At 61.5% G+C, this 22,152-nt stretch overlaps 1 protein-coding gene across 1 annotated transcript; it reads left to right on the top strand.

Moving 5' to 3' along the window:
- The first annotated feature begins 8,664 nt into the window (after positions 1 to 8,664).
- INKA2 (inka box actin regulator 2) lies at positions 8,665 to 19,937 on the top strand. Its single transcript, XM_028503073.2, has 2 exons — positions 8,665 to 8,879; positions 18,809 to 19,937. Exons 1-2 carry the CDS (start codon positions 8,823 to 8,825, stop codon positions 19,655 to 19,657), a joined length of 906 nt encoding a protein of 301 aa, XP_028358874.1. The 5' UTR covers positions 8,665 to 8,822; the 3' UTR covers positions 19,658 to 19,937.
- Positions 19,938 to 22,152: the final 2,215 nt, after the last annotated feature.

Genomic DNA, 22,152 nt, shown 5'->3' with positions numbered 1-22,152 from the left:
TCCCTGGAGCCCCTGGTTCAGGTGGCCGCTCCTCCCATCTCTGCGGGTGCCATGCCAAGAAGAGAGCCACAGAAGCTCAGAGGGATGGAGTCTCGCCTTTTTTTTTGTTGATGTCCCCCAGCTGCGGAGACCCCAGAATCCAGGCTGAGCACCTGGAAGTAAGTGCTGGTGGTCTGGCACTGGAAGAGCACACAGCTCCCTGACCCTCTGGCCCACCCTCCCGCCCAGGCCCAAGGATGACGGAGATGGGTTTTATCGGCCCATCGGAGATGGCACCGATGATGGCACGGCTCTGTCCTCAGGCAGCCTCGAGCCTTTCCCAGGCGGCTCTGCTCCCGTTTTCTGTCTCCGCCCCCCCCGCACCCCCCCCAAGGCTGTCACTCAGCCTCAAACAAGGCCAGGGAAGGCAGAGAGGGGCTTGCTCAGGCCACAGCCGCTTCCCTCCTTTGATCCCCTGCATCTATTCTTAGGTCCCAGGAGACCGGTCTGCCTCCCTGGTCCCTCCAGGGACGGAAAGGGAGGGGGAGGCAATAGCCGGGGAAGAAAAAGTAATTGTCACTGTCTAATCCGAGCCTCGGTGGTGACACTGAGGGACCTCTGAGCAGAATGGATACAGCAGCAGGTTTGATTAAATCAAACCTCTCCCGCAACCTTGTTAAATTAAACTGACAGGCGGGGAAGAGATCAGGGCGGGCAGAGCGAGGACTGTCGCCTCAGGTGGGGGCGGGGGAGGCCCAGAGCCAGGAGGGTGGGAAGCCCAGGCCGCAGCAGAGCAGCCCGCCGCCTGCTCCCCCCTGGTTGCGGACTATGGAGAGGAGAGGAGACTTATGGGTCGCAGATGCTCATGTACCTGTCGGAGCACAGGTGGAGAAACTGATGCCCAGGCAGCTGCCGCCCTGCAGGCTCTGAGGATCCCCTTGGCCGGCGCACTTCCCGTTTGGTTTGGAACAGCGCTCCCCTCCTGTCAAAGAGCCTGCATACGCTTTCCCTTCACAGCGGGTGGGCCACACCGGGACTATTCGCCCCAGTTTGCAGTTCAAGAAAATGAGGCATGGAGAGCTTACGGGCCCACCTCAGGGCAGCAGAGCCAGCCCGAGACCCCAGGTCCCCTGCCCGCTGGTCCCGGCCCACGCGGGCTCCCACACTGTGCCATATGGCAGAATTTCCCAGATTTAGTCCCTGGACTGCGGCCTCTCCTCCCACCCACCGGAGAGATGTAAGCCGCACAGCTTGCGTTGCAGGCCATCGGGAACATGCCAGTTCTCAACCGCCTCCGTGCGGCCCACCTGCAAAGCACGTGGCCAGCGTCCCAAGGTCACAAGGCCGTTCTGAGGTACTCGCAGCCCCCCCACGTGGCCAAGCCCTTCCAAGTCATTGCCACTCTACCTAATTACAGTTTCGGGGAGCGCGGTGAGATATTGTCAGCAACACCAGCAAACGGCAACTGTAGACGGAGCGCAGCGATACCCTGCTGGCTCCCTCACCTGTCACCCAGTTCCTCGCCTGCCAAAGCTAATTTTCCACTCCCCAGTGGGTGAGAACTCATTTCAGAGTGTCTGCGTCACACACGCACGCACACACATGTGGATTCCCAGCGCCGCTGTGGACAGAGTCATGCCTCACGCGCGATGCCCCGGGGCTCACTTTGGGGGCGCTCTGATGCTCTGCTCGCGGGTGCACCACCCGCACCCCTTTCCAATTTCTTCTTCAGAGTGGAGGGCACCAAGCTGGGGGTGCTGGGAGGGCTGGTGCACGCTGATGGCCAGAGAACACCGTCAGTCCCTGCTTCTCCCAAGGCGCACACCCCAGTGGGTTCTCAGATGCGGGGCGGGGAGAAGGACAGGGGAGAGGGGAGAGGGGAGCGGACTTCCAACCGCCGGCACCATGAAGGAAGCTGGGTGAGAGACAAATCTTGTCTTGATGAGGACAAACAACTTTAAACACCACTCACCAGGGAGAGCATGCTAGCCCCCTGCTTGTTGCCACGGTTACCGCATGAGTTTTTTGACCACTGAAAAAGATGGTGCACCGCAGACAGAGAGGCAGGTCCACGAGACTCAGACCAACACCGCCAGCCTCCAAAACTCACCTTGGGGGCTGTAACTGGCCCCACCCACACCCAGCAACGCCGATCTGTCTATCTGAAATTACAGGACAGATCGTCTCTAAGGTGAGGAGTCAGATTCTTCTAGAAACACCAGCCCAAGGGAAATGGAGGGGAAGGAGGGCTTGCCTGATGGGCAGAGAAGAAAGATCCCTGGGCCCCGGTTCCTGGGCGGGTTCTGCCGTTAGCTACGTGAAATGACCCAGGGCAAGTCACCTCACCTTCCTGGGCTGCGCCTTCCTGACGTAAAATGATGGGCTTGGCAGGAAATGCAAACTGTTTCGGCTTTAAAACTTGAGAGATCACAGAGGAGAAAACAGACTCAGAGGGGTGCACAGGACTCGTCCAAGGCCACGCCGAGAGGAAGTGGATTCTGCAGGGGGAGCCAGAGCCTCTGTGCGCCCGGAGGGCCTCTGTTCCCTGGGCTCCCCCCTCCCCCGATCCTGCAGGGTGGGGGCGACAGGAGCCCCGGCTTCCGAGGGCGCGGGAGGGGCCGGCTGCAGCCGACACAAGGAGAGCCTTCAGTCCGTGTTAGGAGCACTGTTCTGTGAGGGCCGGATCCCCAGCCCCACACATCTCGACCTCTGGCCCTTCCGCGAGGTCACAATTCCCTGATTATCTCTGAGGTCCTTCTCAGATCCCCCCAGTTCTCTGTGATGCTAAGTCAGAAAGATTAAAATGCAAGTTATTTCCAAAACCCTCCAGGCAGAGACACAACAGACCATTCGGGGGTTCATTATTCACCCTCCATTGCCTCAGCCACTTTCTGTGGATGATGATTCATGAGGAATAATCACTGCAAAGAAAACCTGTCCAAAGGCGGGGAAGGGGCGGGGGGAGGAACAGCCCAAACTCCTTTGCATATCCAGCTCCTATTTTTCAGTGTGTATCTTCATCTGTTCAGGGATGACAGTGTTTCTTGGCCTCATCAGCTCTCCGCCTTGGAAACTTGAGGCTTTCTCTGGGTACAGGCTGTTGGTGCCGGGAGCCGCTGCCCACCCGCCCCATCCCGGGAGACCCGGAGAAGGGGGTGTGCCTCTCACTGGGGGTAGGCAGAAGGCGTCACAGGAGCAGCTGTCACCCCGGACACTGGCTCCCCTTGGCGTGTCCCCGCTGAAATCTCCACCATCCCCCCAGGTCTGACGGTGGACCCGGGCTGAGACAGTTCTCTGGCCCCTGAAAACCACCCGAAGAGGCTCGGGAGCCGCAGCGCATACCCGAGACAAACCTGAGACGTGACCTCTTTTCCTCCTCGCGGGAGGGAGGGCCCCAGGAGGAGGAGCAGGTAGCCTTCTTTCTCTGCCGCTAACAAGCCTCTCCCTGGCCGGCTGCCAGCCCCTGGGGCTCGTTAGTTAGCCGCTCCTGGAAGCTGGCGGAGGCGGCCGGGTAGCAGGTAACCAAAGGAGCCTCCGCTCTGAGCGGCGGGCCGCGGCGAGGCTGCAGGAGAGCCAGCGCTGCGTCCCCAGGGAGGCGGACGTGGCAGAATGTCCCCAGGAGGGTGCTGAGCGAGTCACTTGCTTCGCGCCCTAGACCAGCATTAGTTTGCACAAATTCCGTAAGTGTTTCCCTTAGCCGTGTCCTGACATTCTTCAAGTGTTTTGCAGTTGAAAAATATTTGCTTTTCCAGCAAACGTTCGCAAGATGAAAACACTTGCTTCCCGAGAAGCAACGAAGCCGCTGCTTGGGGCCTGGAGGCGGCAGGCCCACGGCGGCAGCTCCTTCCACGCGGGGCTCGGTAGTGGCCCGTAGGCCGACTGTGTGTTATTTGGGCCAGTCTTCTGCAGGTCAGATCCCCGCCGCATTATTCACACAAGACAGCCTATTCATACCCAGTTTTCCCAAAAGACACTATAGAGCAGGGCTCGCACAGCACCGTTTCGGTCACTGTCACTCCGTGAGATAGATGCCTTGGGACCTGAACCCTGGTGCACGTCAATTAGCCGATGGTGAAATGGGTTTCCTTGGGCGTCGTCTGGCTGAAGTCACAGAGCGCATGGATGACGCTAAGGGAGGACATGCTGTAGTCTCCCTCCTGTCCGCTCCGAAAGGTTTCCGCTGCTCCGCGGCTGGCGGCCCACTGGTCTTGCCACCCGGTGACTTCGTACAGGAGTTGGGGCTGGGAGAGCGGTGTGTACGTCACACCGGGCGCAAAAGGGACGTCAGCTCCGTGTGCCGGGAGCCACCAGCACTCCCGCCCTCGGGGGCTGTGCTCCGTCTGGGAACCGCGCCGTGTGCAGACGAGGGCAGCGGAAGGGGGTCACCGGGAAAGTGGGGAGATTTCATTGCATCGCCTCATAGACCCCCCTTTTCGGGCCTCAGTGGCGCTGTCTGCCGAATGGGGGGATAACACTCTGCATTGAAGACATCGAAAGCTGGGGAGCCTCTTTTTTGAGTCCTCTACCTAGTCAAAAGACTTTTCATTAAAAACCCGAAGTGAATCTCTCTTTTGGAACGGAGAGGTCTCCCACCGTAGAGGCCACGGATCCCTTCGATGCCTCCCCTGGCGTTGGGACTCTAAGAGGCAGGGAGGCCGGCCCTTTGTCTGAGGGGGACAGAGGAGGATGTGGTGCAGGCTGGGAGGTGGATCCTTTCAAGAGGAGCTGGGCCGTGGCCCAGGTCCCCCCCCAGCCATCCCGGTGGGTTCACCCTCAGACTCTCCGTCTCTGCTCAGCACCTCGGGGCCTGCTGGCCCGGCCAGGAGGCTCTCTGCCGGAGAGGTCAGTCCGCGTTGCTACCTGAACACCTTGCAGTGACACGGGTTCGTCTCCAGGGTCAGCCTTTCCCGTCGGTGCTCAGGGGCCCTGGGGGAGCAGGAAGGGGTTGGGGTAATTAATGGCTGTGGGCAGCCACAGGGGGTGGAGGCAAGGGGCAATGGGGACACAGGCCCCGCCCTCAGGAGGGCGAGGTGATGCTGAGGTTCCCAGGCTGCGCGTGGCCACGAGCCCCTTTCCTCGCCCCAGGATGAGCTCCCTAGCTCTTCTGTTGCCGGTGGAGACGAGACGGACTCTCCCTCCCCCTGGGGTGGGTCTTGGAGAGCTCCCTAGGACGTGGGTGGCGACCTCCAGGTGGGGGCCATGGGTCTGGAGCCAGGAGAAGGGCCACGTTTCCACTGTTTAGTTTAGGGTCTGAGCTCTGTTGGGACGCAGCTGGCTCTGCCTCTCCCTTGGAGCCCCGTCCTCGGTGCCAGGGCCTTCAGGCTCTGGCAGTGGGACAGAGGGGGCCACCCTCCCCGGCTGGGCTGGGCAAACCCCAAGAGTCTGACATGCTTAGACACAATTTCCAGCAGCTGCACCATCTCCCTTGGGAAAAGCACCCCCTGGCACTTATCTCTGACCCCCACCTGCAGGGGGCAAATGTGGAGATGCCCCCCCCCCCCCCCCCCGCTCTGGGTGGCTTTGGGAAAGCATGTTCAAAACCAATCTCAAGACCTCGGATTCATTCCTCATTCCCAAGTGAGCTAGTCTCATCCTCTCTGGAGGCTGAGTTCTGGGGGGCAGGAGGGAGGAGGAGGCTGATCATCTGGTTCCTCTACAGCAAATATGGATCATGGCCACTACCCCCATCCCCCCATCTTCAACCCCAGAATATTTACCCGTGTTTATATAACCATGGCAACAGGCTTTGGTCTCTACCACTTAAACCCTGTTTAAAAAGAGAGAAAGAGAAAAGTGGAAGGCAGCCCTTTTTCCTGCTCCTGCCTCCTGCTCTGCCCAGACAACCTCTTCGGAAACTCGGGAGGGAGTGCCCACACGCTGGGCATGATGTTGGCCCTGTGAGGGGAAAGGAAGCAAGGCACGTGCAGCAGCCCAGCGTCGTGGAAGGGTGTCAGAGTTTGACAGCAGCTGACCTCCGGTGACCCTCAGGACCCACACGTAGTAGCACCTCTGACTTGCCTGGGGCCTCTGGACTTCCCAGGCACTGAACTGAGATTATGGCCATCGAGTTTCTTGTTCTCGCCCTCTGCGTAATAAAAGTGGATGGATGGAATGCAGTTTGGCTTTGCTGATGACACACACTTGAACTCTAAGAGAGATTCCTCTTGTCCTGACTACTTCCTAGCACAGACGTGCTCGATTCCCATGGGTGTAAACAATACACAAGGGAAACTGAGGCCAGCGGAAGGGAAGCACTGTGTGGAGTCCTCCTAGTGTGTCAGGGTCGACAGAATGGAAGACCTAACTGCTCAGCCTGAAGTTCTCGCCACGAGCTCAGCCTGCATCTCTTGACGCTTTGATGGCAGCTACCTTCCTAAGTTCCAAAGGGCTTCCAGCTCCCGAGCAATCAGGCAAGGAGAAAAACAGGGCTTACACTTGACTCTGAGGGCTATTCAACCGCACACCCACACAACAGTGTCCCAGTGAGTGAAGCTCTGCCCTGCTGGTTGGAGAACCCCCTTTGGGGTCTTCCCCTAGTATAAGGCTTCCTCCGTGGACTATGTGTTAATGGCCAGGCTCCGATTTCTATCCCAGCACCGGAGGATTCAACTCCAGAACTGGTTCCCCGGGTTGGAGAGAGCAGCTCCGTCCCCGGGGGTGGCTCCCACCCCGAACACTCTGAGTGTCCCACGGAGAGGAGGCCCTTGGGGATTTCATCTTGGCTCACAACTGCAAGGAAACCAGAGGGTGAGGAGGCACTCACTGGGCAACCTTTGAGGGAGCAGAATAAATATAATTTCAGGTCCTTCCAGCAGGCATTGGTCATGCTTGCGCGGGTCTCCTACTCCACCGTGTGGGTGTCGATTTTTCTGACTCACGCAGGACCCTCAACAGAGAGACCTCGAAGGGAGCGCAGGTACCTGGGCTTGACAAGAGGCCACTGAAACACATGCTTCAGACCAGGTTGTTTTTTTTTTAAGATTTTATTTATTTTATTTTTAGAGAGGGAAGGGAGGGAGGAAGAGAGAGAGAGAGAGAAGCATCAATGTGCGGTTGCTGGGGGCTGTGGCCTGCAACCCAGGCATGTGCCCTGACTGGGAATGGAACCTGCAATGCCTGGTTCGCAACCCGCTCTCAATCCACTGAGCTACGCCAGCCAGGGCCAGACCGTTTTGACCCGCCTGCGCCTCTCCTTTCTTTCCTGTATCTCTCAGCTTCTGCTGCCCCAACTGTGTCCCCACGGGGCTCTCAGGGCTAGGCTGAAACACATAGGCACGTTCACTTATAATTGAGGACCTGGGAGGCCATCCGGCTGGACTCTGAAAAGTTGTCACGTCTAAAGATGTTCCTCTGTCTCACCTTCCAATCGTAAACAGAAGTGGCGCTCTTTGTTGACACGGATCCGAAGGTCTGCCGCGCCCGCAGTCTCTCTTCGCGCCTTCTCTGGGGCTCTTCAAGGTTCTGTCTCGCTCAGAGCCCCCAAATTCTGCCTGCGGCATACTTTTCTCGTTAATTACCTTGAAACAACACATCGCTAATTGCCCTAATTACTTTTGGGCGGTGCCACACCGCCCCGCTCGGGCTAGGCCGGGTGGCGCTATGCCGGGCATGAAGAGGGAGCTGCACCTCCGCGCGCGCGCGCGCGCGCGGATCCGAACTGGCCTGGCAGGAACGCGGGAGGGTCTGCGGCCCCTCACCGGTCCTTGGGCAGAGATTCCACCGCCCAGGGCCTGGCTGGAGCTCGCACACCTCGGGGTCCCGGCGGTGCGTGTTGAATAGAATCCGAGCATCTTTGAGTCCTCCTCCCTTCCCCAACCTTCCAGAGCGCTTCCCGAGTTAGGATAACGGAGGCCGCCTGCGTCCCGGACACTAGAAAGGCCTGCTCCTCCCCTCCCTGCCCATCTATTGAAAGCAGCCTCCACCCATTACTCCGTTTTATGTTTTCATAAAGAAGCACTACCTGAAATTACCGGGTTTTGTTGTTGTTGTTGTTTTGCGCATTTGTCTCATCTTTCTCTTGCTCCCTCCCCACGTACTGTCGTGAGAGAGAGACCTTACCTGTCCCCTTCGGTATCCCAGACCTACAACCTGGCCGAAAGGACGGCGGTCTTCAATGTGTTAAATAAGAGAGTGGGCCGAGCGGCGGGTCCTCTGCTCCACCCGCAAGGAGTGGGCTGGGGGGACCCTACACTAGGAGGTGGGGGTAGAGCCACTCTTGGAGTCCACCAGGGGGACACAAACAAACAAACAGACAAACAAACAAAGAGCTGCCGAGCGGTGGAGGATTGAGGGTGTATCTTTTCTGATTGGAGTTCGGCACAAGGGGGTTCACACCTCGGCACTCAGCCTCTTTCTGAGACCGCTACCCAGCGCTCACCCGAGAGACCGTGCTCTCTCATTGCGACCAAAAGGGCTCACGTGCTTTGTTGGCGAGCGTCGGTACAGTCTGGCGTCACTATGCCCCCTACCGTGCCGGCCAGGACCAGGTGTCCCCCCGCCAGGCCCCCGCAAGCAGCGGCCCCTGCCGGGTGCACACCCCCAAGGCGGGGTCCACTAGCGGGTGCCCAGCCCGCGCTCCCCCCCCCGTGAGCTCTCCTGATTGGCTGAAGGCATCCCCGCTGAACGCTCATAGGCTGGCCCACTCCTCCCTCCGCCCCCCCCCCGCCCCGCGCGGGCCGCACGCCGCCTGCAGTAGGGAAAGCCGCTTAAGTCCGGCAGGCTCGGCTCCCAGCTGCGCAGGGCGCGGATCTGAGGGTCCAGCAGCCCGCGGAGCGCGCGGCTTCGGTGGGGCTGGTGTTCCCACCCGAGACTCTGTGGTGGAGCCGAGCCCGGCAAATGGGCGCATGAAAAAGAAGAGCGTGGAAATGGACTGCTATTTGCGCCGCCTCAAACAGGAGCTGGTAAGAGAGGAGCGGGCGCCAGGGCGGGCTGCTCCCCGGGATCTGTACCTGGCCCTGCCGGACCCCGGGAGCCAGGACCCGCGTGGGAGGAAACAGGTTGGGGAGGAGGGGGAGACGCGCAACGGCAGGGCCGGACAGCAGGGCCTGTCCCGAGAGTAAAGGGCCACGAGGAAACTTGAAGCAAAGATCGTGTGAGGGTGAGGCCACACGAACAAGTGACAGAGGCCGAGCTAGCCAAACCCAGACGGAAAGGTGCCCGGGGAACCTTAGGGAGAAAAGAGGGTACACACCAAGACGGACGGACACGCGGACGGAGTGGGACCGAGGCGCCCGCACAGAGAGAGGGGAACGCGGTTGGGGGACTGGGTGAAAAGGGTAAAGGGATTAAGCATGGAGAAAATAAACTCATGGACACCGGGAAAGAGGAAAGAAGGAGCGGACGCGGGGCGCTGGGGCGGCGCTGGGAGATTTGGGGTTCGTGGGGCCGGCGGGCGGGGCGCTGGGGAGGGTGCGCCGGGTGGAATCCTGCCCGGGGCAGCAGGTCAGCCGGGGACCGGTCGCTCGAGGGGAGCTGGCACCGCCTGGGGCTCCCAACTCTGCCGGGGTTGGCAGAGCTGCCGTCGCTGCGGGGCCCGCTGGGCCGGCTGTCTGCCCGGACTTGTCTGCCAGCAGGGAGGGGGCTGGCAGCTGGAATGGCGAGGGAGGACCCTGCGGGGGAGGAGGGGCCCGCCTGGCAGATCGCGAGCGGGAGCTGCGGAGGCTCAGCCAGATGTCGGGTCTGGGCTTTGGGTGTGCGGAGGGAGCGTGCGGGGGCGTGTGTGGCTGCTGGGGCTGGGTCTAGAAGGAGCGCAGTGGGGGAGGGGCAGCCCAGGTAGGGGACGGGGTGCCTGCTAAAACTCTGGTTGATTCTCACCGACTCCCTATCCCTCCACCCCAACCTGCCACCCTGTTCCTTCCACCACCAGAATTCAGCCGGACTCTCGGCTGGAGCCTCTCTTGTCCCTTCTAGTTGGTGTCACTTGGAGTGGACCTCTTCTCAGACTCACCTTTTCTCCCCTCCTCTTGTTACTGCTCAGAGCCAGGTGCACCCAGGCTCCCCACGGCAGACCCGGACGGAAAGAGCCAGCCCAGCTCGTGGCTCTCCGGATTCCCTGACGGCCTCCCCCTCCTGCCTGCGAACTCCACACCCTTCCTGCTGGGTCAGAGGCCAGCTGGGGGGTGGGGGGGCGGAAAGCTGGGGGTGCAGGTGCTCTCCGCCATGCTTCCTGGGCAAGCGGACCAGGCACTCTTCCTGTGTGTCCCGCTGCAGGGCCTGCCTTGTCCCGTCAATGGTCACTTCTCTCTCTGGTGCTTCCTCCTGACGCCTTTTTTTTTTTTGTGGTGACAGATGGGAAATGCTTCTGTGATGAGGGATAGAAGAGTCTCCATCATGTCCCTTCCCAAACCAGCTTTCCCATGCGTCCCCTGTCAGTGTGGAGTGGCCGGCCCAGCCCACACAAACACAATTCTGACCTTTCCCATGCATTTGTCCAATAGCAGAAAGAAAGGTCAAGGCCAGCATAGATAATGTCTGAAGTCCAAGGCCCATGCGGGGAAAAGAATCTAACCAAATCCTCTTTATATGCTTGGAATCTGGGGCCACACCACCCACCTCAGGATCTGCCTTAATAGAGGGTTTGTGGGTGTTCCTGGCATTGGGCTTGAATTTTAAAATCCTCCCGATTTGCATTTTTCACAGCACCCTAGGTGGGAGGTGGTGAGGGAGGAAGGCAGAGTCTGTGGGTGCCAGGAGAATAAAAAAGGCAAACAGGAATCTGCACCGAACTGAGCTCCAGGTCTTGCTTTGCACCTTCTCCCGCCAAGGGCTGGAGCCCCAGTCCCCAGGAAGAGGAAGGGGAGAGGCCGAAGCCACCCAGCTCCCCCTTAGCTCTCATTCGGCCCTTTGTCTGAGCAGCCTCAGCCTTTGACTCTCTTGGAGAGGAAGCCAAATGCCTGGCCTGGGGCCCAGAATGACACTCAGATGGGAGAGCTCTGCAGCCTCCCCGTCCCCACTCCCCATGGGGCTCCACCCCCTCCCCTGTGCCAGTTGCCCAGAAAGGAGACAGCAAGCAGAGTGACAGGCAGAGCTGTGAGAGGCTTGTTCACTGTCCGACACCTCAGCCCAGGGCTTAGCTCCCTGAGCCAAAGCTCAGTGCCTCAGTTTCCCCAGGGGGAGCGAAGGAGAGAGCAGAGCTGAGTTAGCCCAGGCTCAGCCCTTGGCCTCTGTAAGGCCGTGGGGACTGAAGTCAGTGCGGCTTGGTTGTGGCTGTGACGGGAGAGTGTCGGCCTGGTGATCCCTCAGGTCTGCGGGCGGTGGGGCGGGGGAGGCACACAGTCAGACTGGGTCATGGGTTTGAGGGTGTGTGTGTGTCTGTCTGTCCCAGCCGAATCTTACCCGCCACCCAAAAGGACTGGCTTTGCCGCGTGCCCCCGCCCCCCCCCCGCCCCCCGCACTTGTGGAACACCAGTCAAGCTCAACATTATTCCACTGAATCCCTGTGAACTGGTCTCTGCCGAGGGTGTTCTGCGCTCCCTTCCTGCGCCCTGGCCCTGTCCTTGGCCCAGAACACCTAGACAAGGAGAGTCTGTTCCTGAAAACCGAAGTAGAAGAATTTCCCAACTTCTCGAAGCAGAATAGTCGCGCTGGAATGAGTGAGCACAGGGCGGTCCGGGAGGCTGAGGGTTTGGGGATCCTGGCTCAGTTCGGCGGATGGTTGACGTCTAGAGAGCTGGCCCTTTGGCCCTGCCTGGAAGGGGAGCGGGATCGGGTTTCAGGGATGAAACGTGGCAGCAGAGTAGCAGCAGCTGACACACTTCTTCATTAGGACGGGGGCTGGGGGCTGCAACTGCTCACTGGGGGACACATCTCTCCCCGCTTCCAGCCGCCAAAGAGGGGCCCCGCCTGGAACACAGGCCCTGGAACCAGCTGTTCCGCACACACCGCTCCCTCGGGGGCTCCTAACAAAGGGGTAGACAGAGCGCACGGAGGAAGCAGATGCAAGATGCTCACAGGACGCTCCCCCTGAGCTCAGCCCAGTGTAGAGCAAACAAAGTGCATGAGGCTGAGTGATGGGGGCTCACGGAGTACCGCCAGGCCGGGAAAGCTTCCTGGAGGAGGAGGAGGTTGACAGGGGCCAGCTCTGGGAAGGTCCACCCCAGCTGAGGCATGGGACTTCTCTCAGGCCGGGGAAGGTCATCCCAGGACAGCGTGGTGTTCCTAGAAGGCAATGGTCCAGTGGCTGGTGGCCACCGCTCAGGAGGTTCTGGCATCTGGAGGAGGGCCAGGGCCTCAAGGCAGAGTGAGGAGGAGGAAAGGTGGTGACCGAGGAGGTACAGCAGGAGCAGACTTGAGCTCTTGGTGGCCAAAGAGCGAATTTATTGAGGCAGAAAACACTTTTGCGAAGGATCTCCCAGCGCAGTGTCCCTTGATGTTTGCTTTAGAGCTGGACGAAGAGAAGCGGCTTGGACCGGACAAAGCTGGCTGGGCAGTGGGAGGAGCTGGGGCCCGAACTCCAACCCTGGCTTTGTGTGACCCTGGCAGACGCCTCTGTGCCTCGATGTTCGCATCTGTAAAATGGGGTTTTATGAACACTGACTTTATACAGCTCCTGAGAAGATGACATGACAACGTAGAGAACGTGCTTCTCCGACGGTATGTCCTTAGCGTGCCACACGGTGCCTGGTGTGCGGTAGGCACGTGACAAACTGACGGTGGGCTGATGACACTGGGGCGTACGGGTTCTTCATTCACAGAGCATGGGTACTGAGCTCACACTGTGTTTAATGTGCTTTACCAAGCATTAGTGCTGTAGTTACAAATATAAACAGACATGGATCCTGCCTTCAGGGAACTCCCAGTTTACCAAGAGAGAAGATAACATGTATCAATATTAACATTTTTGATATGACCAGCATAGAATGTATTATGGCATCTCACTGACAAAGCAACACTAAGAAGCTGTACTTCGATTATCCCTGTTTGGTAACCGAGACCAGGGGAGGCGAGGAGACTTGGCAGCGATCACAGAGCTGGGCGGTAGCAGCGCTGGGATTCCCCCCAGCCCGTCTGTCTGACTGCAGAGCTCACTCCGGTTGGGGGGCTGCATGTGAACCTCTAATACAGGCGGAGGGGTCGGGCGCGTGAGGGGCACGGTTCCAGGCTCTGAGAGGGCAGAGATGACCTCCAGCTGGGGGAAAAGGGAAAACTTCGTGGAACAGGTGGCATTTGCCCTAGACCTTGCGGGAGGAATAGGGACGTGAGCAGGAGAAAAACAGGTTTCCAGGCAGACCATGCAGCTACATGAGCAAAAGGCCCTGAGGTGCGAGTAATAAGGATGTTTGAAGACTGTCTGGTGGGCGTGTTTGAGGACTCACTTGAGTGTGGCCAGGATGTCAGGTGTGTGCACAGAAACAGTGGACAACGGGGCTGAGAGAGTTGAGAGCGGACTAGGGGCCTTGAATGCCACGCTGAAGAGCGTGGTGGCCTTTTCGGTGTGCGTAGGGTGGGATGATCCAGGCCGTGGTGTGGGGTGGACGTGGGGAGGGGGAAACCGAGGCAGAAGGGTGAGTCGGGGGGCTACCAGAAGGCGCACGCAGGAGAGGATGAAGGCCTGCAGTAAGAGGGAGAGAAGGAGGCGACAACTTCCTGCGGTCCCTTGGGCGCGCAGGGAACCTGACCGACTGGCCGCCGTGCGCGGGAGCTGAGGCTGGCCAGGCAGAAGGGCTCCATGAGGGGGAGAGGCTGTGGAGGGGGCCAGACCGGGCACCCCTTTCTATCTGCCCGCCACTTGCCGGAGCATGTGGCCCCCACAAGAGGGTTCCGTTGGGAGAGCAGGCTCGTCCGTTGCAAACTTCCTCCTCTCTTTCCCGCCCTCCCTCTCTGGCTCTTGGCAAGCTTTCTGCTTTACCTTCCTGCGGAGCGCTCCAGCCAAGATCAGGGGGCTGTGAAGGTCCCCATTCACTGGGCTGGAGAATGGGCCGCTTGGCAAAAGCAGGCCTTTTCCCATTTCCGGCCCTGAACCTCCTCTTGCTTCCAGAGGGGCTGAAAGGAACAGTGTCGGGAGCGTGGTGAGTAATGAGGGTGGGGGGGGGGGCAGGGAAGGCACCCTGCCAGGCCCACAGGCAAAGCGGGAGCCTGTGGCGGAGGGTTCCGGCTGCGCTGGAGGAGGGCGAGAGATGGGTGGACGCAGGGCACAGCTGTGGGTCCGTCAGGGGCCTGGGAGGGGGCTGGGGAAGGTGCTGAGGACGCTGGCGTCACACTCTCCCGTCCTCCACTCCTCCCACGCCACAGTGGGCCCAGCCAGTATGGGGGGGTGGGGTGGGCGCAGGGTGCTGCCCACAGACAGCTGACCCCACGCCACCCCCTCGAGGGCTCAGGCCTGGAGGTCCAGGATGCCGGGATGTTGTCCCTTCCCAGTTGCATGGTCCCCTTCAGCCCCGGGCAGCCGGTCCCTCTTCCCTCCTCGGAGGACTCAGTGGAGAGACGCTTTCGGTGGAAACGAGCTGAGTTGGGTCTTGGAGTCCCTCCAAGACTCCGTGTTCTTCTCTCTGCACGATGGCGACTTTGCACGTCCCACTGGCCGTCCTGGTTTCTTTCCACAGCAATCCCACGAGGCTGAGAAGTCAGGGATGCTGATGACATGGAAAGCCTGCCGGCCTTGAGTGAGGGCCAGGCCTGGGGTCCCGCCGCCGCCCACACCCGTGCACCGTGTCTCCGCTGGGGGCGCTCGGGGGACGCCGGCTGGTGCGCAGAGGCAGAGCTCGCTTCGGAGAGCCGCCATCTGCTTCTGGCCAAGTGCCGCGTGCTTCACCGAGTTTCTATAGAAATACATTTATATAAACGGTAGATTTAAATAAAATATTAAGTAAGAGGCTAGGCCGTATGTAGCTGTGGTGACAGTCACGAGGGAAGCCTCGGGAAGAATGATTGGGAACCTCTCAGCTGGGAGTCCCGAATCCTCCGAGGGGGAGACTCCGGTCTCGCCACCCCCGGCTCCCAGGGTAACTGTGGGGTCGGATCTGGCCACGCGGAGGGCAGGGCCGGTGCTGCCACCCCCAGGGGAGCGGTTATCATTGTACAGACTCAGAGCCCGGCACACAGAAGGCTGGTGAGTCCACCCAGTGTTATGCGGCTCAGATAATCAGCCTGACCCAGGCCAGGTCTCAGACCCCAGCACGTGGCCCCCCGCAGCCCCCAGGAGGGTGCCCGGCGGTGTCGGCCTCTGACACAGGGAGGGAGCCTGGGCTGGTGTCAGCAAGAGAGACCGAAGTCTGACGTGAAGACAAGTTTTAGAACCCAGCGTTTGGAGGCTGGGGAGGGGCTGGTGGCAGACGATGGCGGTGGGGCGGGTGGGTGGATGCGAGGAGCGTGGGGGGACCTTCTGTGGGCTCTTTCAGGAGGGCTGCCCACCCTCATCCCTGGGGCGGGGGAGAGAGATGTTCGCAGTAGGGAGAGGTGGGGGAGGCTGCTATTTCTATCCCTACTCAGCCTGAGCCCCTCTCAGCCCAGATCACACACACGATGTGGTCCCTGCCCTGAGCAAGGGCCTAGCCCCTGGGAGGCCGGCGAGGCCGGGACTGGGGTTCAGTGCCACTGACTCCCCCTCCTCCCACCCTGGGGTCTCCTCCCTTGCCCTCCCCCACGCGGCTGTCTCTGCTCCCTCTTCCGCTCCCAGGCAGGAGAAGCCCTGGGACCCGAGAAGGTCCCACGCTCCGGACAAGACAGCAGCTTGCCCCTGGCTCTTTCTCCCGGGTGACATCATCCCCCTCGAGGCTGGGAAAGGCAGCTGCCTCTCGGCGGGGACCCAGCTGATGCCCCTGCCACCGTTCCCACACTCGGGCTTCCTCTCCCCTCCTCACCATGCTGGCTGGCGACGGGGAGGAGGATGCCAAGGCTGCCCCTTCCGTCTCCCCCTTCCGTCCCCCCCCTTCCTCGGTGGGGGTGGGGGTGGGAGCAGAGCTACAGGACCAGAGAGAGATGTGCTTCTCCTTGGTCAGACCAGGTGGGTGAGCGGAGTCCAGTCATCACTAGACGTTCCGGAAGTTCTCAGGAAATCTTAAGATAGCAGCCCCAATTCACAATCACATGCCCCCTCGCCTGACCCCTCCAAAGCTGTACGAGGAAGGACGTCTTAGTCCCATTTTAAAGAATGGAGCAATCGGACAATGGAATTTAAATCACCTGCTGAGATCACGCAGCTATTAGCTGGTGGAGCTGGGATTCGAACCCTCTTGCATTTGTCTCCAGAGCCCAAGATCTTACCCGAGAATATCATTTTCCACGTGGGCGTGGCTTCAGCTCCTCTTCACCTAAATGGGGCCTCTGTCTTACGGGCAGCCCTGAACTCATGCGTGCCCACACACTCGTTCTCACTGCGAAACGGCACCAAATGTCAGCGTTATTTCTGCAGCATTTTTCCATGCTGGAGGAGACGGAATGGGGTCATGTCACTCCTCCCAGTGCCTCCGACCCGGCCCGCGGGCAGCCTTCCGGGAGGAGCCTGCAAGCGCAGACTCCGGTCCCCGGGTGAAACGAAGCCCTGGGACCCATCCCTGACCCGGTCTCCCTGTGAGGGCAGGCACTGGCCCAGGCAGGCGGCAAGCTGTCGGGTGTGGTGCTTTGGGGTATTCAGTGGTACTCAATATATGTTTAATGGGTGCGCAGCAAGTGCAAGGTGCTAGCGAGGTTCTGGGTGGACAGGATGAGTCCTTACCTCCATCAGTCAGGTGCTCAGCAAACGTTGCCTGAGTGACGGAGCGTTTAAACACCCGGAGGAACGGGGGCGGGCGGGGCGGGGGAGCGGGACACAGGGCGGAGCACGTGGTGCGTCACTGGAGCGGTCGGACAGGAGCGTGGGTGGTACGGGAGCGCGGGGCGGGGAGGGTAGGGATCTGACGCGGAGGGGTAGGTGGGTTAGACCCTTCTGGTGGTGGGAAGGCCCTCAGGGAGGCGTCTGCATTTCAGGGGGTGGGAAGGCAGATGTGAGAATCGGATGACTGGGAGACAGGGGCTGGCGGCTGGGTGGGCAAGCCAGAAATGACCCTGCGGTTCCAGCCTGGGGTGAGGAGGAAGGTGGTACGGGGCGGGGGGGGGGGGGCGGGCAGGGCAGGAAGCGGAAACGCAGAGGAGTGGGGGGGGTGCTTAGTGCCCCCTGTGACTCTGCTCTGGGTCTTCCCAGCTGCAGCCCAGGAAGGGGTCAGGGAGGCAGAAGCGAAGAGGTCGGTGGAGGAAGGGGCCACGGGTGAGCGCAGCCACCCCAGAGGCTGTGTCTCTTGTTGCTGTGACGGCCCTCGAGTGGCACGTGCTCGTGCAGACAGTGGGCAAACCCCAGGGCTGGTGGGGCCCGAACCACCAGCACTTGCCCCGTCTTGGGGAAGGTGCGGCGCGGCCTCTCCCCACTCAGCAAAGGCCTCCTTGCCTCCAGGGACAGTCAGTCCTCTCTCTGCCCCTGAGGCTGGCTCAGGAGCTGCCCCTCCCCGCCCCCACCCCAGGGCCGAGGTGACAGGGGAGGGGTTGACCCTGAAGCCCAAGAGCATGAGAGTGTGGCCCTGCAGGGCCTCATGCCTGTCTCCCCAGCCCTTCAGCCCTGTGGGGTTAGCCCTGAGCATCAGGACGAGGCTGGGAGGTAAGGTGATCCTCACGGGTCTCTGGGGGGCTTAAGGAACAGATGGTCCCCACACAGGCAGGAGTTTGCTGGTGGTAACCCGAGCAGATCTGGGGAGGGAGCTGGCGGGACCGGGCAGCTTGGGGCCGGGCGGGTGCGGGAGCCTCGTGAATGTTATCAGAAGCAGCATCCCCTGCCTGGCCTCCAAGCTCGGCCCTCACCCAAGCCCATCTCTCAGCCCCTTCCAGCTGGCGCCGGGGACTCGGGCCTCAGACACCCACAAAGGGGCTGGGGGGCTGGCCCCCCGTGTCCCTGCTCTTGGCTGAGGCAGCAGCGCCAACTGGGCCAAGAAGGCAGGAAGAGCCGCGGAGCCAAGTCCAAGACAGCTGGGGGAGGACAGGTGCTGGAGGGAGCCGAGGACCGGGAGGAGCTGGGCGAGGTGTCCGCTTCCCCCGGGGCACAGAGGCCAGCCCACCACTGCCTGCTGCCAGCTGCAGGGGGCCGGGTAGTCGGGACCGGGGCGCTTGGAGAGAGATGAGCGGGGCTTCTGACCGAGTCAGCCCTGGGAGCCCAGCGACCTCACCCCGCCGTGGTTAACTCGTGTGTTCAAACGAGGACAGTGAGAGGTGAAGGCGGGAGGAAATGGGGTGTGTAGCGTCCTTGGGACCATTCCTGTTCCACAGGAGCAGGAGCATGTCCTTGTCCTTGCTGTCACTGTCATCTCAGGGAGGCTGGGGGGGGGGAGAGGGTGCAGACACAGGAAGGGACAATGACGATGACGTCTGTGCGCCCCACAACCCAGTGTGCCCTCACGCGGACCCCAGCTCGCCCCGCACTGTGTCAACTCGCGCAAAGTTCCTTATAAGCCCCGTTTCCTCATCTGTGAAATGGGGACAGAGCGAGTCACTCCCTCACAGAGTAGTCGGAGGTTAAATATAAGTTAATTTATGTCCATGCGTCTGCACATACACCCACGGAACAGCGGGCTGCGCCTGCCCTAGCCAGTGGGCGGCCTTGGCTGTCACTCCTCCATGCGGCCCTGCTGGTGTTCGAAGTCCTCCTCTCCCGGCTCTGGCCTGCCCTGCCCTGCCCTCGGTGGTAGAGACGGGGCGGGGCGGGGGGGGGGGCGGGGGGGCGTGGTCACAGGCCGGCTGGAATGACCCTGGAAATGTGTGTTGGGGGAGGGGGAATCTAGTCCGGCCGGTGAGGGGCAGCCCCCCTTCCGCGCCTCCCCCAGCGCCCCCCCCCCCCATGGCTCACTGTCCCCACTCTCCCCTCTGCCCGCAGATATCCATGAAGGAAGTGGGCGACGGCCTGCAGGACCAGATGAACTGCATGATGGGGGCGCTGCAGGAGCTGAAGCTCCTGCAGGTGCAGACGGCCCTGGAGCAGCTGCAGATCTCCGGGGCGGGCCCCGCCCCAGGCTGCTCCGGAAGCCCCAGGACACAGCCGGAGCCCCCTCCGTGGGAGGGCGGCAGAGGTGCCGCCAGGCCCGCTGTCCCCTCTCCCTCCAGCCAACCTCCTCGTGGTGGCGGCAGCAGGTGTCCACCCCCCAGGAGCGTGTGGGGGAGGGAGCTGGCCGCGGGGCCCAGGACACAGCCGCCAGAGCCCCAGGGCCGTGCGCCGCCGCGGCGGCCGGAGCTGGCGGAGCCCGACGACGACTGGACCTCCACGCTGATGTCCCGGGGCCGGAACCGACAGCCTCTGGTGTTGGGTGACAACGTTTTCGCAGACCTGGTGGGCAACTGGCTGGACTTGCCGGAACTGGAGAAGGGTGGGGACAAGGGTGAGCCCGGGGAGGCAGGAGAGCCCCGAGGAGAGAGGGGCCCGCCCCGGGAGCTGGGCCGCAGGCTCGCGCTGACGGCCAACATCTTCAAGAAGCTCCTGCGCAGCGTGCGGCCCGACCGGGACCGGCTGCTGAAGGAGAAGCCGGGCTGGGTGACGCCCACGGCCTCGGAGCCCAGAGCCGGGCGCGCGCAGAAGGTCAAGAAGCGGAGCCACTCCAAGGGCTCCGGCCGTCTCCCCTTTCCCGGCTCGGGGGAGCCCCGGCGAGGAGAAAGCCCCTCCACCGGCTGCCCCAAGGCCCTGGAGGCCGCGCCCTCGGGCTTCGATATTAACACCGCCGTCTGGGTCTGAATCCCAGGGACTCAGAAAGCTGACTGCGCCCAAGGGGCCAGGGCCCAGTGCCTCCAGGGCAGGGGGGTCCGGCAGCGGCTGGAGAGGCTTCCAAAAGCCCGGCTTCAGGTTCCTTTTCTGCAGAAAGGAGGGAGAGGAGGCAGGCGTGCTCGGAGCAGGACGGGCAGCCTGTGTTTGGAGAGGTTGTGCCCGGCTGCTGATGGGGGAGTGGCCACACGTGGGAGTGTGTGTCGCTCACTCTGGGGCTGGAGGTGGCAGCAGAGGTGCAGGGGGAGGAGCAGGAAACCCTTCTGACATTCCTCCCCACCCCAGCGACCTCACTGAACATTCTCTGTGGACCAGCGCTCCAGGCCTCCACTCCCCAGAGAGGCCCGCAATAAAGACCTTGTCTCTCATGTCCCCAGCACTGTTTGCTCCCCTGCCAGAGTGCTGCTCCAGGCCCAGCTAGGACCCCCCGGCCCTCCTGGGAGTGGGAGTATAGAGGGACAAGTCCCCCCCCGAGACCCCCCGCAGCTGTGCTGGCTGCCTCTGAGACTCCAGCTGAGCCCGGGACACTGAGAAATGGCTGAATACAGAGCATGGGCACAAGGAATACTGGGGGAAGCCCCCCCCCCCGGCCCCGTCTTTCCAAAAGCAGAGGAAAGAATATCTGTGACACCGTGAAGCATCAGAAAGCCTTTTCATATCCATTATCGCCTAAGTGAGCAAGTAAGGCAGGCGTTTGCTCCACTTTCCTGGTGAGGTGTGCCTGTCCAGGGACACTGGAGTGGGGGGGGGGGCAGACTGAGAGCGACAGTGGGGCCCTGCAGTCCCACACACACTGCCCCCGACACCCAGGCTTGGGCTGGACCCCCACCCAGGACACAACATGCATGAATTCCTCGTTGAGGCCAAGGTGTGCCCGGGTAATAGAAGTAAAAATCCCAGCGCCAAACCTGGCCTCGCTCTGCTCAGGCCCAGTCTGGGGCCTCTTCCCACTGGCCCCAGAGCCAGCCCCGGGGGAGGGAACGGGTGGAAGGCAGGGCCCCGAGCAGTGGCTCAGCTCCAGCAGCAGCCACAGTGGTGGTGGTGGTGGCACGTGGCCCAGGAGTGATGCCACCCCAGCCACCCCCTGGAAGCCGCCAGCCCGCCTACTCTGGCCCAGGAAGCCTGCAGGCTGGGAACAGACAATGCAGGTCCCTGTTTGGGCCCAGGCAGCCTGGGAGGGCGCAGCCTGTCTCCGCCCCCTGCCCCTCCCGCCCGAGTCCCCTGCCTGACGGGAGGTGACAGCTGCAATTAGAGGCAAGCTGCCTTCCTGCCCTCGGAGCATTCACAGCAAATTGGAGAAGAAAAATAACTAGAGAGGCTCTTCCAGCATCCTGGGTCCCCGGGGGGCATGGTGCGGGGGCGGGGGCAGGAGGACCTTGGAGTGAGCGGCTCCACCACTGGAGCTGGGGGCAGTTAGGGTCACTTCCACATTCCCACACAATCCGATGGCAGGTGTGCAGTTTCGGGTGGTGGCAGCTACAAGGGGGACAGGCCCCGTTTTTTGTTTGTTTTTGAGAGCTCCCTATTTGCCAGGCAGTAGGCACGCGTCTTCCAAGCTTCAGCATGACCCTGGACCGAGTAGCATCACCAGCGTCCCCTCAGAATGGGATGAAGCGGGATCCGCAGCAGGGGCTGGTCTGGCCCTGAGACCGCCTCTCCGGCTCTCCCCGCCCCGCGTCTCTCCCCAGGACTCTGACGTTTCCATCCTGGGTGGGGGCCCATGGGCTGTGGCTGCCTGTGTGGTGGCGGTGGGTGGGTGTGTATGTGTATGGGAAGCGTGTGTGTAAAGTGTGAGTGTGAAGATTCCACCTACCGATTCCCTGAGGCCTGAGAGGAGAAGCCACCCAGCAAACTACTCAAGAAGGCACCAGCCCCGAGTCAGGAATGATTCTGCAGGAAACCCAGCCACCAGCTGGCCGGCCCCCCCCCCCCCCCCCCCCCCCCCCGCCCCGGAGCTCCTTGGTTCTGTGGTCCGGGCACAGCAGTTCAGACCAACTGAGCAAAACTTCACGAACGTCTCCCAGTGCTGGGCACTGCAGTGGGAACTAAGAACCGAGAAATGGAAGGACCCAGTTTCCGACTCAGGGCCCAGCGGGAAGAAAGGATTCAAGGGCGAGGGGCGCCTGTTTACTGTAACTTGGGCCAGAGCAAAGCCATCAGGAGTGACGTTTGCTGCGACCTCGCTGACCGATGTCATCTTCGCGTTCTCTCCTTCCTTCCTTCCCACCGCACTCGGGGCGGCGGCGCCACTCTCGGTTCGCAGGGGGAGAGGCTCGGCGGAGCGCAGCCACCTGCGCGGGGTCACACGGGCAGCGCTGGGATCGGAACAGTTCCAGCCTGAACAGTCCAGTCTTGCGCTTCTCACAGGCCCCCACGCGTTGTCCGAATCTGCCCCAAAGCCAAGTCAAGGGCAGCAACACCAAAGCCTGCCCTCGCAGGACCCGGGCACGGCCGAGGCAGGGCAGGCT

This window comes from Phyllostomus discolor, chromosome 14, assembly GCF_004126475.2.
Source record: "Phyllostomus discolor isolate MPI-MPIP mPhyDis1 chromosome 14, mPhyDis1.pri.v3, whole genome shotgun sequence".
Taxonomy (NCBI): Eukaryota; Metazoa; Chordata; class Mammalia; order Chiroptera; family Phyllostomidae; genus Phyllostomus; species Phyllostomus discolor.
Note: the sequence above shows the minus strand (reverse complement) of the source record. Positions and strands in the feature narration are given on the sequence as shown.

Bases quoted from the DNA above. Each gene is read 5' to 3' on its own strand.
- INKA2 (XM_028503073.2), top strand. From the start codon at position 8,823: ATGAAAAAGAAGAGCGTGGAAATGGACTGCTATTTGCGCCGCCTCAAA. The intron at 8,880-18,808 runs GTAAGAGAGGAG...CTCTGCCCGCAG, and splicing joins GCCGCCTCAAACAGGAGCTG to ATATCCATGAAGGAAGTGGG.